Below are 15,876 nucleotides of genomic sequence, written 5' to 3'. Positions count from 1 at the left end.
ATTAATTTTGCTGCCCCAGCAACTGTAGCCACCAAACTTATCCTCAGTCTGAATGTAAGTTACTTGCTGCTTCCTTCTCAAATAATCCACAGTGTCAGAGACCCAGCATTCAGAGGTGAAGGTTAATGATGACCACTGGCCATTTTCATCACCTGACCCTAAAGGCCATTGTAAACAGCCCAAGGACCCACTGATGGAGATGGACATTATTTCCCAGAAGTAAATACAGCTCAGCTTGTACTTTGGAACAATTGACCAACCTTGCCACTTGCACAACCTACTATCAAAGGTTATGCAGTTCCTGAACACAATCATGGCAGAATCACCGGGCCTCATCACCATTTGCCTTTTTGGATATCTACTCAGTGCTGAATGCACAGGTTTGTTTCCTTTTTAAAATACATTGAGTATGCTTGTGTTTTAGATATAGATATGGATGATGTTATCTTTTTCTCTAAATAATGATTACATGATTTGATAGCAATATTTGAGATCCTAGCAAACAGCATGTGCATTGGTAAGTACTGACTCTCCAGTAGCTGGGGTTTCTTCCTCATTATTAAAACTAAATAGAATTAGAATGCTTCTAATTCATTTTTATTTAATGGACTCTGTGAAATTTATGATTTGACAATGCAATTGCTCTTAGAAAACATTCATCTCCTTGATTTAACAAATAGTTACAAGTCGGGTAACAGGTTAACAAGGAAACAGCAGAGTACAGAGAAAAATATGTTACATTTTCATTTTTTGGACTCACTACTTTGAATTAAAAATGGTAAACATTAAAACCACAACTGGTTTTATTTACCCAAAAATCTGGTTTTCAGGTAGATGATGTGTTAAAAAATTTAACAACATATAATGATATACATATCTAATTTTGAAAATTACCACTAAATTTTAGTTGAAACGTAAAGGTTAATCTTCCATTAGTAAGTTGTTATTGTTCACCAAAGTATTTTGTGTTTTGGGAAGAAATCCTTTGGTCTCTAATTTCAAATTTGTCAGAGTTCATATTTGGGGAAACTCAATACTCAGTTGAGTTCCCTAGAGAAGAGAAGAAAGTTCAAAACTAACATAAAGATAAGCCCAACTTGTTCTTTCATTTCTCTATTCTCTTCAAGGTAGGAAACTAATTCTATTATGAAGGAATCTGCAGGACGCACAATTTAATCTTTAGACCTTATAAAAGAGATGGCTAACATTTTTCTGTAATAGCATAGCCAAAATAAGAACTTAAATAATAATCTCATAGCTAGATTCACTTCGCCATCAGCAAAGTATACAGTAAGTAGAAAAAACCTCCCTTTCAGACCAAAGGGAAAGAAAGTTTTAAAGTGAGAATATAATTTTCCGCATGGGCATTGTCTACCTTAGAAAAACTACTACAGAACATGCCTGTGACTATAGACTTGTAGTTCAGGCCACCGAAGATTAGAGATGGGACACGGGCACTCCCTTGACTTGCATCCTCTGGTCTGCTTTAACACAAACCAGGAGGAAAAGAAAGCTAGGCATCAGAAGCAATGCGTGGCAGGCCTATTAATGGCTGATCTGTACAGTGATCTGCCCTCAAGGAGACCCAACAGGCCAGTCCGCTGTAGTGGCTTTCAATGTGGTAAGCCTGGGCTTCAGCAGAAGTCAGCTTGTGAAGAGCCCTAGCAGCTATGCCAAGAGTTGGATCACTGGAAATGGACCTGGCCTGGAGTCGAAGGATGCCCAGGTCAGAGCCACAGATCTTATTGGCTCTAAGCTGAAAAGCCCTTCACTCAGCCCAACTTCCAAAGTGACCACTGCAGCTGAGGGGATGGTCAAGTAGGGTCAGCAACATTGCAGGCAGAACTGTAAATTTCTTGTTAGAGATGCCACCTGCCTTTACCTGGCCAGCTCTCCTCCCAGGCCAGCCAAGTAATGAAAGTCAACAGAGTGCCTTCCCCTAGGAGGTTCACACCTCCCTTAGGATATACCCCATGTGAAGAGATAGATAGGTCTGGGCCTCTTAACTTACAAGGCCTAAAGCCCACCAGATTATTATCAAGCCCCTTCTATCAGGTTCCATTTGCCTCTCAATCAGAAAACCTAATTGTAGCATAGACAGCACCTTTCTTAGCTCCTCTAATAATGACTCTGTCCTTTGTTCTAGACCCTGTCTAGCGTACTTGGGCCTCATTCCTTTGTAATCATAACCTCTACTCTACCACTAATGGCTCTACTCCCAACCTGTGTGTACTGATGGTCCTCTTCCCCACTTAATGCTGTATAATTGTTCAGACCTGGTTAATGCCACTCTTAGGATCATTGGTTACTATCCTCACCCTGTCTTTTATGACCTTGTCTAAATATGATCAGAGTCGGCAAACTTGGAAGGCTTCCATAGCCTTGGCAACTCATGACGACAGCCTAGGGTGGTTACTGGCACCATAAACTAGAGTGTCAATTTGTTGGGTCAACAACAGGAGCCACTGTGCACTTGCTCCTCATGTGGGATCTCTGTCCTTAATGTGCTGTATATTTTGATTTGATTCTATAACTAGTGCTCAAACAGTATGTTTCACTTTGTGTGTCTATGTGGGTGCAAACTGTTGAAACCTTTATACTAAATTGATCTTCTGTATATAAAGAGAATTGAAAATGAATCTTGATGCAAATGGAAGGGGAGAGGGAGTGGGAGAGGGGAGGGTTGTGGGTGGGAGGGAAGTTATGGGAGGGGGAAGCCATTGTAATCCATAAGCTGTACACTGGAAATTTATATTCATTAAATAAAAGTTTAAAAAAAGCCATTGTAATCCATAAACTGTACTTTGGAAATTTACATTTACTAAATAAAAGTTAAAAAAAAAGAATAGAAACGAAGTTAATGCAACATATATTACTTTGTTTTTTTTTTTTTCACAACTAAAGTGAATTTATATTCTCCCCAGAGGAGAGCAGACAGAAACGAATTTATCCCATTTGAACAAACAGCATGTGCTCACAGGAAGCATTTATCACACTTACTTGTCAACCTACTAGAATCAAATCTAGTGGGTGACTATGCTGGGATCAGGGGTGCCAACCCTAAGAATCCCCAGAATGCAGACTGTCTTTGTGGTTCCCACTCCAGACATTATGTCAGCTAGGAAATCAGACCGAAACACTGAAATAATGATGCAATAATGCAAAGGTTAAGTTGAACCAGCAAAGTAGGTAGAGTTAAAGGATAAAGAAAATTTGTTGAAAAACTCACAAAAGACATAAACACAAGTCATTGCACATATCTGGGAAGACAAAGGCTCTAAAGCCTTCTTTAAGATAAGTAGTGGGATAATGGAGGTTGTTACACAGTGATTGTCCCCATGAAGAGCTGAGATGTTGGCAAAAAGATGGGGACAAAGGAAGAGGGACTAGGATTTCAGAGCTGGGGAAATATGAACTAGATTTAAACATGAAGGAAGGTTAAACATATAACTCCCAGACAATACTGAGGAGAAAGACAGTTTGATTCTGGAGCCACTGGAGTCAGAGATAATAGACCTTTAAGGAGAGGGCTGGGGGACTTTCCCTCAGGATGGACATTACTCTTCTGCTGCTAAGCTGTCATTGGCTTCTAAAAAATGATTTTGCATTTGTATAACTGCTGTCCTTTTATCTTATAACATCATCCAGGGTGACACAGGAGCCAGAACCTGGACAGTAGCTATACAGAGAAAAGGGAAATTCCAATGATATTAAAGAAGTAGAAATTGCAGCTGACATTGTAGCATAATGGGTTAAGCTGATGCCTGGGAATCCAGCATCCCATATAGATGCCGGTTCATGTCCCAGCTGCTCCACTTCTGATCCAGATCCCTGCTAACAGCCTGAGAAAAACAGAAGATTGTCCAAATGTTGGGGCCCCTGTACCCCTGTGGGAGTCCTGGATGAAGTTCCTGGCTTCAGCCTGGCCCAGCACTGCTCATTACAGCCATCTTCGGGGGTGAACCAGTATATGGAAGATATTTCTCTGCCTTTTCCTCTCTCTCTGTACCTGTGACTTTCAAATCAATAAATAAATATTTTTAAAAAGAAGTAGAATTATACAATTTAATAATCATCTGAATGTGGAAGAGAAACAGATTTAGGGCAAATACATAGAATATGTCTTAGACATTCAAATCTGATATGATTAACAGGACACAGCATGGTACCTAAGAGCATGGGTACTGTATCTCAATACCAGAGTCAATCTTGGCTCTAGGAGCAGGTGTTGTGGCACAGTAGGTTAAGTCACTTCTTGGAATACCTACATCCCATGTCAGAGTGCCAGTACTAGTCCCAGCTATTTCACTACCAATCCAGCTTCCTGCTAATGCCTCTGGGAAGCAGCAGCAGATGGCCCAAGTACATGAGTTCCTGCCCTCACATAGGAGACTTATATATTGTTACTGGCTCCTGGCTTTGCCATGGCCCAGCCCTGGCTGCTACAGGGATTTGAGGAGTGAACCAGTATTTGGATGATCTCCCTAACTTTCTTTTACTATGACTTTCAAATAAATTAATTAATTTAAAAAATAAATCCTGGATCTGGTGCTCTAGCATGTTACATTGGGCAATATATTTAACCTGCATGAACCTCAGTTTTCCTCGTTTACCAACCAGGATGACAGTATCTATCTTATGGAAATACTGCAATGATGAAATGAAATAATAGAAACAAAGTACTAACTATAATTCATAGCAGAAATACTACATAAACATCAACTATCATTGGCCATATTATGTTGTGCAGTTAGGGAACTGGAAAGATGATCTCCAATTCAGAAGCTACATCTGGTTAGAGATTGGTACTTGGAAACCAGTGTAATATAAATAGTAGTTGCATCTATGTATGTGTGAGCACCAAAGGAGTGAGCATGGATATTGTGGCACCTAGTACAGTGCTTGGAAGTCAGGGCTGAGTGCTAAGTAAATGTGATGAAAAAGGTCTGGGCCAGACTTAGGTACAGCAAGCAAGGCCTGTATTTACACACCATGAGAGTGAGGGCTCCTTAATGTTGTGCCCTAGATGCCTTGTTTGCCCCACCTTAATCCTGGTGCTAGCAAAGATATATAGAGTGCAAAGGAAAAAGACTTGGGCTAGATCCTGGGAGAACCATGACATATAAGGGTTAGCCAGAGAAAGGCAAGTTAATGTATTCAAGAAATAGATGAATAACAACAGCTAGAGCAAAGAGTGGAGTGATTTCATGGAAAGACTTTCCAAAATGTATGAGATTGACAATTAGAAGTGCTTTAGAGGAGCCAACATTGTGATGCAGCAGGTTAAGCCACCACCTGCTATACCAGCATCCCATCCCATACTGGAACGCCAGTTCAAGTCCTGGCTACTCCATTAGCTTTCTGTCAATGCACCTAGGAAGGCAGCAAAAGATATCCCAAGTGCTTGGGCTCCCACCACCCATATGGGTAACCAGGATGGAGCTTCAGCATAGCCCAGCCACCTGAGATATGTGGCTGTTTGGGGAGTGAAACAGCAGATGGAGGATCTCTCTCTCTCTCTCTCTCTCTCTCTCTCAATGAGATAACCAGTATACACCAGTGTACAGATTATCTCACTGATCGTGTTGACAACATTATGAGGTAGGTATTCTTATTACTGTAAAATCCATTTTACATTGGACAAAGTTAAGGTTCAGAGACAATGTGATGTATCAAAGGTCACACAGTCACTAGTAGGTCAAATGTCATTCAACCCCAAATCTATCTGATCAGATTTAAAACCCTTTTTTTTTCCCACTCAACCACATTGTAAATGGATGCAGACATAACTGCTACATAGGGGTACCTAAGGCCAAGTAAATAAATTAACAAGAAGAGAGGTATGCCTAGTAGAGTGGGAGGGAACAACATGTGATTTTCCCCTATGGTAATCATTTACCACAGAAAAGTAACAGGCAGATGGCTACCCTGATGTAGAGTTGGGTTTGTAGGGAAGGACTACTATTGACAAGAAGCAATGGAAACTGAGAAATTGGCAAATGAACATAGAAAAGAAAATTTCTAAGCTAAATGCAGAAAGTAAAGGCAAACCCAAAGGAGCTGTGCAGAGCAAAAGATAAGCAAGGATGTCAAGGGACTAGAATTATCAATAAAGTGAACAGCTACAATGAAAATAAGGGAATAAAATTTAGTTTATTTCCAGAATTTTTTTGAGCTAAAGAGAAAATAGTCCCAATGCCTTGGAAAGTTTATCTTATAAGCACTTGGTCCTATTGAGATAGTATCAGATACATTGCTGGTCTCTTGAAAAGACCAACTCCAGTCAACTTCTTGATTATCTCTTATTAATTATATGTATTTGATCTGCTGTGGATCAAAAATTTCAAAAAAAAATCTGTCTCATTACTTGACATGCACCAATCATTTTTCTTGTCATTATTTCCTGAATAATAGAACATAAAAACTAATTTATATAACATTTACATTGTAGTAGATGTTAAAAGTATTCTAGAGATCATTTAAAGTAGATTGGAGAGTATGTGTAAGTAATATGAAAATATAGTACTATATCATTTTATGTAAGGGACTTGAGAATCCATGGGTTTTGGATCCTTAGAGGAGTTCTGGAATTGCCCATGGTTACCAAGAGTTGCCTGTATATACAAACATATATTCCTTTATACATTCACATATGTGTGTGCAGACAGAAGCAGAGAAACAGGCAAGGAAGAAAGAGGGAGAATATTTGATTCTCAGTCTATCAAAGTTCAATAATATCCCTACAGATTAGACAGTCTTGGTAAAAATAAACCATGTCCTGAATTCCAGAGAAGTGCTTATATCACAGAAATTCCTGTAACACATGCCAAATGAAGGTGGTGTGTATCTGAAAATGAACTAATAATAATGCAGTGGTTTTTCTTTAAAACCTAATGAGAGACACCAGGGCCAAACTTATAGCTGGACCACGGTTAGGCTTCTGTTCTTCAGGACACATTCATTGCAAAGTCATTTAGGCAATTGCATCCTGAAATACAGCCCAGTGAGGGTAATGGATCACCTTGCAAGGATCTGCGATGAGCTATTTTCAAGTGATGACAGAGTGTGAAGTTAACTGCTTATTTAAGAACATTCTTTTTCATCCAAAGTAAATTCAAATATGATGGAAAACGTGACCCTTTATTAATGGAGCTCTTTGACTAAAAAAGTAAAATTGAATTTTGATTCCTAAATCTGAATGTGTATACAATGCTGTGGGAACATTACTGATTTTTGGCTCCATGCCCCAAGAGAAATTGGCTTTGGGATTAGTTGGATTAAAAACAAAGCCTTTCTTAAGAGATGTATTCAATTTTCATGATGTTTTCTTTTTTCTAAAGCTAAAGAATACTTCTTTTAAATTTCAGTTTTTCTTGATCATGAAAATGCCACCAAAATTCTGAATCGGGCAAAGAGGTACAACTCAGGTAAACTGGAAGAGTTTGTTTCAGGGAACCTTGAGAGAGAATGTATAGAAGAAAGGTGTAGTTTTGAAGAAGCTCGAGAAGTTTTTGAAAACACTGAAAAAACCGTGAGTATTTCCACATAATAACTTGTTTTTTATTTTGACAGGTAGAGTTACAGACAGAGAGTGAGACAGAGAGCACAGAGAGAAAGGTCTTCCTTCCATTGGTTCACTCCCCAAATGACCTCTACGGCCAGAGCTACGCCGATCCAAAGCCAGGAGCCAGGTGTTTCCTCCTGGTCTCCCATGCAGGTGCAGGGGCCCAAGCACTTGGGCCATCATCCACTGCCCTTCTGGGCCACAGCAGAGAGCTGAACCGGAAGAGGAGCTACCGGGACTAGAACCCGGTGCCCATATGGGATGCCGGCGCCACAGGCGGAGGATTAACCAAGTGAGCCATGGCGCCGACCCCTCCACATAATAACTTTCAAAAAAAAATACTTGAAAGAAAAAGATACTTCTCTTTGGGTTTTTAAAATAGCCTTACATATAGATGTTACAAAGGAGAAGGAATCAATGACAAAACACTTTAAATACTACCATTGACTTATCTTCTTTTTTTTCCCTTTATAGACTGAATTTTGGAAGCAGTATGTTGGTAAGCAATTCATTTTATTCTCTGGCTGATATACAAAATATTCAAGAACTCTTTTCTTTTCTTTGTACAAATAAATAATATATTAAACTGTCAAAAGGACTCAGGATATTCAGTCCAACCCTTTAACTCAAGATTAAGTGGTAATAGAGTACAAGTTTATGCCAGCTTGATAAGTATCAGCTGGCAGATAAGTTCACTCCTCCCTAGGACTTCACATAGAACATTGTTCCTGCCTAGAAAGCTGGAAGGAAGAAAGTGAAATGATTGCATCTTTGGACTGAATGACAATTTGCAATCCTCTATAAACAATCAGGAAATGCTGATTGCCTTAAATGTTTCTTGTTTAAAAGTCCTCCTGCTTAATGATGTCCTTCAAGGCCATGATCACCTGTCCCCCCTCCTTCCTGTTGTCTTTCTGATCTCTTCTTCTTTTGCTCTCCTTACACACTTGGCTCTAGCCATCCCAGCTTTCCTTCTGTTCCTTGCCAACACCAGGAATACTTCCATTTTAGAGACTATCTAAATGTTCCTATTAACTGGCTATTTCCAGCTTCTGTTGGCTCACTCCCTCACCTCCTTCAGTTCTTCTTTGCCCAAATGACACCAATCTCAGTGAGGCCTACATTGATCATCTATTAATATTTCTTTTTTTAAATGAGTATACCCATGTTCTTTTTTGTGCTTTTATTTCTTTTTTAACTTTTAATAAATATAAATTTTGAAAGTACAACTTTTAGATTATAGCTGCTTTCCCCCCATAACTACCCTCCCACCCGCAACCATCCATCTCCCTCTCCCTCTCCCATCCCATTCTTCATCAAGATTCATTTTCAATTATCTTTATATACAGAAGATCAACTTAGTATATACTAAGATTTCAACAGTTTGCACCCACACAGACACATCTATTAATATTTCAACCTGTCCCCTAGGCCCCACTACTCCAAACTCTGAAGTATTTTACTCTTTACAAATGCAGGTTATGTATCCCTTACTCAGAATGCTTGGGATCAGAAGTGTTTGAGACTTTTTTCATATTTTGGAATATCTGCATAGACTTAATGGGATATCTCAGGGATAGGACCCACGTCTGAATATAAAATTCTTTTATGTTTCGTATATACATAACCTGAAGGTAATTTATCAACATGATAGGAAGCTTTCCATTTATTGCACTATGTCAACATCCTAAAAGTTTCAGATTTTGTTAGATTTTCAGGTTAGAGGGCTTTCCACCATATAATATATTCTACCATTTTCTTATACTACTTGGTATTTATTTTCCCAACTCACTAGAATCCAAGCTTCATGTTGACAGGAGTATTCATTTTGTTTAATGATTTATTTTTAGCACCTAGAACAATATGTGGAACAGAGTCACTCAGTCAATATTTGTTCCATAAAATGATGTAAAGAAGAAAAAGTCAAAGCTTTAGTGACAACTAATTTTAAATCTTACTTAAAATCCAGAAGTAGGATTTGAGGGAGGGTAAATTTTACAGGCTGACTTACCCAAACCATCTGTATGACTGGGAACAAATTAACCTGGACAACAAATCCTTGGAGTCCCATCAATTTGAGACCCAATTCTATTTCCTTATTTCCTGTTCTGTATATACTACTAGATATTCTCAGAACTCATAATTCTTCCACTTTTGTTTCTAAGTCAAGAGAAAAAAGTTTTCTCTGTTACATTGCTTTATCTACCTTTCCTTACCCATAGTGATGAGTGCTACCATGCCTATTTCTACTGAGCTACCCTCCTATACTCCAAATATTTTTATTCTCTATTCTTCTTGAATTTAACACTTTGAATCTCATGACTTCTTTTGAAAAGAAAATCAGTATGTAATTAAAAAAAAAACAATAGTCATGGTTATATTTAAACTTCCATGTTCCTTCCCTTTATTGTCCACTCCCTAAACTACAGCCCCAGCAGCATATTTTTAGTTGGGTTCTTGCCTTCTAGGTCACACAATACATTATTTTCTATACCTTGAGTATAGATACTTAGAAAGCATCAGGACCATGATTATGTCACTACTGCTTTGTCCAACAAAAAATAAAGCAACAAAAACAATAACTGAAACAGAAATAAATTCCATGGCTCTTTTCACTTGCAGTGGCGATTCCTAACTACCACAAAAGTAGCTGTTTCTAACAAATAGGAACCCAGGCCCAGGCTCCTCATTGCTGTCCCCTTCTCTACCATCAACTTACCATGTAAGCTTAGCTGAAGAACTATCACCAAACATATTAACTAGCATCTGTCAAGCACTTTACAGTTTATAGAATACCTATTACATATAACCCTACACTACCCCTGTGAGCAAAGTATTATTAATTCCATTTTACATGGGAGGAAACTTGCCAAAGGTCAACTAGTTTGGGAGTTCTGAAGCCCAGAAGCGAACCTCAACTCTCTAATGCACAACTCCTTGCTTTCATTATTTACCCCCATGGTCTTCAAATCCAAAAGCAGTTATTCATTTAACAGGAATCTCACTTGGCAAAGTCTTGTCTCTTGTTGTCTTTGACTGCTAATGTCTACGGCTTTGCCTCAACCCAAAGTACACACAGACAAGAACCCAAAGGACTAAATGCAGGATAAAATGACACTCATTTTAAAGATATGTCAGAGCAAATGAGGTCCTGTGTAGCTGGCTGGAAGCCCAGACCTTTTCAGTTAAACATCCTAAATAACTCAGATTTGTTGGTCTATAATATAAAGTACAAATGTAGCTTATTTTTTAGACTAGTTCTGAACATTGATAATAGCATTCCAAAGATATTGTATTTTGTTTTCATAGAATTGAAACAAATTGAAGGACCTGTGTAAAAGCACATTGGATCAAGGGGCAGAAGATACAAGGTCTAATTTTTGCAGCAGGCAGATTTTTCCAGCGAAAGGGATATTAGTCCCTTAGTCAATGGAATCTGGATACATGCTTCTGACAGACAAGGGAGAAACAAACAAGAATCCGCACACTAGATGTCAGGGGACTTTCCTCTAAAGTATGATTGATAACTTGATATTTCTCACTGATTTCTCTCCCCATTTTTCTCATTCTTGGATTCTTATGGTTATCTTTATATTTTACATTTTGTATTTATATATTCTTACTAATCTAGCTCCCATTTTTCACGCAGGGCTATTTTCCTTATCTCAAAATCTGAACCATTCTCCATGTTGATTCTATTCATTCTTTTCTTTTGGAGCCTCCTGAGAAGTATGAATTGAAGCAGAGTGCTAAGAAACTAGACTTAACGGTTCCCTTCTCATACTGACCCATCCGCTCTTGGCTAGTCCTTCCCCATTTTCATACCACTAATGTCTTAAAATGATTTCAGCAACTTTGTAAATGTAGAAATTCAGAAGAAGAAAATGGAAATATGGCCTAACCATATATAAATAAAACATACTGCACAAATTATTTATTATATATTAAAAATTTCTTACTTTACTTAGACTATTTGGAATCTAGCTGGTAGACACATTACTTTGAAGCAGTAAAAGATACTTCTGGCACATTATCTACTGCCTTGGACTGTCACTACATGGGATACTTAAAAGTTAAATGACAATACAAAGGAGTATATGCATTTACTCCATGCCTATGCCATCAGTTCCTTGAGACGAGGCAACATATTATCATCTAGTCCATTTTGCTCTGCAAACTTGTGATGAAGTACGTCTTGTACAACATAGAGGTAACACTTGTTGAAGTGACTTGATTTGATTTAGAATTAACTCTGTCATCAATCTATAAGGAAGGATTGAAGAGAGGAAAGAGATGTACAATTTGGGACATGCTCAATTGGACTTGCCCCAAATGGTAGAGTTAGAAACGTGCCAGGGGATTCCAATACAATCCCATCAAGGTGGCATGTACCAATGCCATCTCACTAGTCCAAGTGATCAATTTCAGTTCACAATTGCTCATAATGATAGGTCTAAGAGTCAAAGGCATCACATAAACAAGACTAGTGTCTGCAAATACTAACTGATAGAATAAAAACGGAGAGAATGACCCGACATGGGAAGCGGGATACACAGCAGACTCATAGAATGGCAGATGTCCTAAATAGCACTCTGGCCTCAGTTTCAGCCCTTTAGGCATTTGGAACAGGCTAAAAAGCCAATGAGAGTTTCACAGGCATGGAAAGCCAAGACACTCTGGCAAAAAAAAAAAAAAGACCTAAATGAAAGATCTCTGTGAGTGAGATCCTAGTGGAAAGAACGGGCCATCAAAGAAGGAGGTACCTTTCTCTGAAGGGAGGAGAGAACTTCCACTTTGATTATGACCCTATCGGAATAAGATCAGAGTCGGCGAACTCAAAAGGCTTCCATAGCCTTGGCAACTCGTGACAAGAGCCTAGGGTGATTACTGATGCCATAAACAAGAGTGTCAATTTGTTAAGTCAACAATAGGAGTCACTGTGCACTTCCTCCTCATGTGGGATCTCTGTCCTTAATGTGCTGTACATTGTGATTTAATGCTATAACTAGTCCTGAAACAGTATTTTTCACTTTGTGTTGCTATGTGGGGGCAAACTGTTGAAATCTTTACTTAATATATTCTAAATTGATCTTCTATATATTAAGAGAATTGAAAATGAATCTTGATGTGAATGGAATGGGAGAGGGAGTGGGAGATGGGAGGGCTGTGGGTGGGAGGGAAGTTATGGGGGGAAAAAGCCATTGTAATCCATAAGTTGTACTTTGGAAATTTATATTTATTAAATAAAAGTTTAAAAAAAAGAAGATCCTTCTTGTACCAATACAGCACATTTCTACACAAGATATTCTTTCTCTTCCCTTGGATGCATAAGCCATGTACATGTCTCCCTCTGCACAATTTTCTAGAACAGTGTTAAAGAGATCCTTTGTTTTGAGATCCTTTGCTTGGGTGACTTTTAGAAACTCAGGAACAAAGGAGCATGATTTGCCTATAGGCAGCTGGCTTCCAAGCTAACAGTTCTAATCTGACTCAAGAGTCAGACTCGTATCTCAGTAAGGCTATGCAACGGATGATGGGCATTCTGAGCAACTTATCTGTTAACTTAATTTCTTAACTTATCTCAAAGATGGAGATCAGTGCGAGTCCAATCCATGTTTAAATGGTGGCAGTTGCAAGGATGACATTAATGCATATGAATGTTGGTGTCAATATGGATTTGAAGGAAAGAACTGTGAATTAGGTAAGTGATTATTTTTTAATTACTTGTGGTTCAAAGTTTCCCTTTGAAGCCAGATAAAACTGGAAAATGCAATATTTATGTATCATAAGTTTCTCTTAAAAACATACTTTCAAAGCTTATAAATATTCACTTCATCTGTAGTCACAGCTTTCATCTTATCAGTTCAAGAAATCATATTCAGAGCTAAAACAATATCTGGCAACTATTATAACGTGGTAATGATGTTCCACTTACTTTATTTATTATCCCCACTCTATGCAGATGAGAAACCTGAACCTACAACAGCTTAAAATCAAAGGCACATAAATAGTTTAATCAAGACTCAAATTTCAATTTGATAAAGACCCATGCTTGTAACTACAATATTCAAAAGTCAGAGAAACCTAAGCCCATAAAATTGTTTGAACTAATGGCTCATTTGCTGTCAATATAGGCAGTGGAAGTCAATTAAGTATAGAACTGGGCTATGACAGGCCAATTATCCCATATAATAGGAACTTCTCCACACATGAAAACTACTTCACATTAAATTTATGGACAAAAATCAGAGCTCTTTCCTCAACGTGACTATATTGGTTACATCATAGGGTCTACATAGCAACTCTAGTATCACGGTGTACCATCTCATACCCTAGAATACTTTTTCTGAGGTTTTGCTAATTAGAGCAGTAAACCTAAAATCCTTTACCTACTTGCCTACTTGATTGTTACCTCTGGGTGCAATATTGCTGGTGTTTTGACTCTAAGCAACACACAAAATTACTGAGAGGTTCTCTTTCTATTCTGAAATTTTAGAAAAATAGAGATGTAATCCTAGGGAAAGAATTTAACACCACAGACTACATGAATAAGGACAAAGAGTGGAAAATTAGCAGGACACTATTAAAGCACTGAAGCTATCCATCTGACAGAAGAAAAAGGCATAAAATGAAATAAATGTAGCTGCTGTACTTGTCATATTGAGAAAGGGAAAGAAAGTCACCTATAATATTGTTCAGAAATCCTTTCAGTACTGAAAAGAAATGCATTGATCTTCATTTGAGATCTAAACCACCTTAGAAGATAAAAAAAAGGAAAAGGAGACAGGATAAAAACATTTTAAAAAGAAAGAAAAGAGTGTACGCTGGTAGATGAAATAATATGCCTTGCTTGCACTCCTATTCCCTTATGCTTCCCAGTGTGGGGACAAACCAGTGCCTGGGTTACCTTTCCTGTGGGTGTGTTAATTAGTTCAACATCTCTGAAGTGCTACTTTCATCTGAAAGGCTATAATTTTGAATTCAGATTTACCTAGATAAATTTGATCCAGCTATTATGGAAACCTACAGAAATCCTGGGAGTGGTTACTCATTATCAGCTTAAATAATATAGCTAGTAGAATTGAGGGCATGAGTAACACAATTAGTCTCTGTTAAGACTGAAGGGTACATTATATAATTGAATAAATGTCTTTGTCTAGCTTAAAAGGAAATTTGAAAGGAGGAGAATAGCCCTGAGAAATGTATATATAAGTACAAAGTTTCTCTAACCAAGTTACTCCACTTGTGAGATGATGGTCAATAGAGCAAAAATGCTAAATCTACAACTGGTACCATCTCAATCATATCAGGTCTCCACATCTCAGTTTGATTAGGCCTCTGCAATTGAACTGCAGTCACCACACATCGGCCCTCTGGGGTATATTGATCTCACCTGGCCAATCTGATCAAGGTTTAGACAAATCTGTTCAGTTTATTTGCTTGATAAACAAAATGGAAATTCAAAAAGTTCTAGAAGATTCTAGAAGAAAGCAACAATAAGAGCATATATGAACTCGCATTTAAGCTTGTTGCTTCAAACTGAATTAAAGGCTAATCTCAAAAGTTACTAGATAGTACAATTTATGGAGTATCTGGGCGCCAACTTTCTTGCCTTACCGTAGCTTAAAAAGGAAAGGAGATTTCCATTAAGACTTAGTTGTTTTCTTTTTCTCTTGTTTATCAGGCTCTTCATCAAGAGAGAGAGCTGCAAACAAGGCATGATTTCTTGCTAGAAGAATAGCAATTAACTGGCTATTGGTCACTTTTCCTAGAATAAAGAACTCCATATGTCCCCAGTGGCATAGCAAATGGAGATCACATATAAATCCAGATCTATAAAAATGTAATCATTCCCATTCCTTCTTAAGAGTACCAGAGGCATTTTCCCATTATAGAATAGGATGGAAAGAAAAAGTAAATCACAAGCAAGTAAACATTTTTTTTTCATTTTTGTAGCATGTCACAGACATTACTATCTTAATTTGTGTATTTCTGTGGGGGAGGGAATAAAATGTTGAGCTTAGCTATAAAACAAACTACTGTGTGATAAGCTTGAGTATCTTTTGTTAAATAGATATAGGTTGGCACATCAGTGGATATATCTGGGAAGATGAAGGCAGAGTAAAATAAAACAGAACATGTAACTTTTTTAAGGCTGTATGAAGGGAATTAGAAATAGTGTATGCTAACATGGAAGAGCAGATGCTTCCAGATGATCTTCAACAGATATTCCAGGTGCTGAGACAAAACTCAGCACCAGAAATAACCCATACCAAACACACTGCCTGGTATCTAAGTGTTTAATAATTGAT

The 15,876-nt window shown here is 38.0% G+C and overlaps 1 protein-coding gene across 1 annotated transcript in view; it reads left to right on the top strand.

The window, feature by feature from the left end:
• Positions 1–234: 234 nt before the first annotated feature.
• F9 (coagulation factor IX) overlaps positions 235–15,876 on the top strand; it is a 49,549-nt gene continuing 33,907 nt past the window's right edge. Inside the window, exons 1-4 of the mRNA XM_062183933.1 lie at positions 235–380; positions 7,368–7,531; positions 8,039–8,063; positions 13,152–13,265. Coding sequence (XP_062039917.1) covers positions 293–380; positions 7,368–7,531; positions 8,039–8,063; positions 13,152–13,265 — 391 coding nt within the window. The 5' untranslated portion in view covers positions 235–292. The remainder of the gene's footprint in view (positions 381–7,367; positions 7,532–8,038; positions 8,064–13,151; positions 13,266–15,876) is intronic.

This window comes from Lepus europaeus, chromosome X (genome assembly GCF_033115175.1).
Source record: "Lepus europaeus isolate LE1 chromosome X, mLepTim1.pri, whole genome shotgun sequence".
Taxonomy (NCBI): Eukaryota; Metazoa; Chordata; class Mammalia; order Lagomorpha; family Leporidae; genus Lepus; species Lepus europaeus.
Note: the sequence above shows the minus strand (reverse complement) of the source record. Positions and strands in the feature narration are given on the sequence as shown.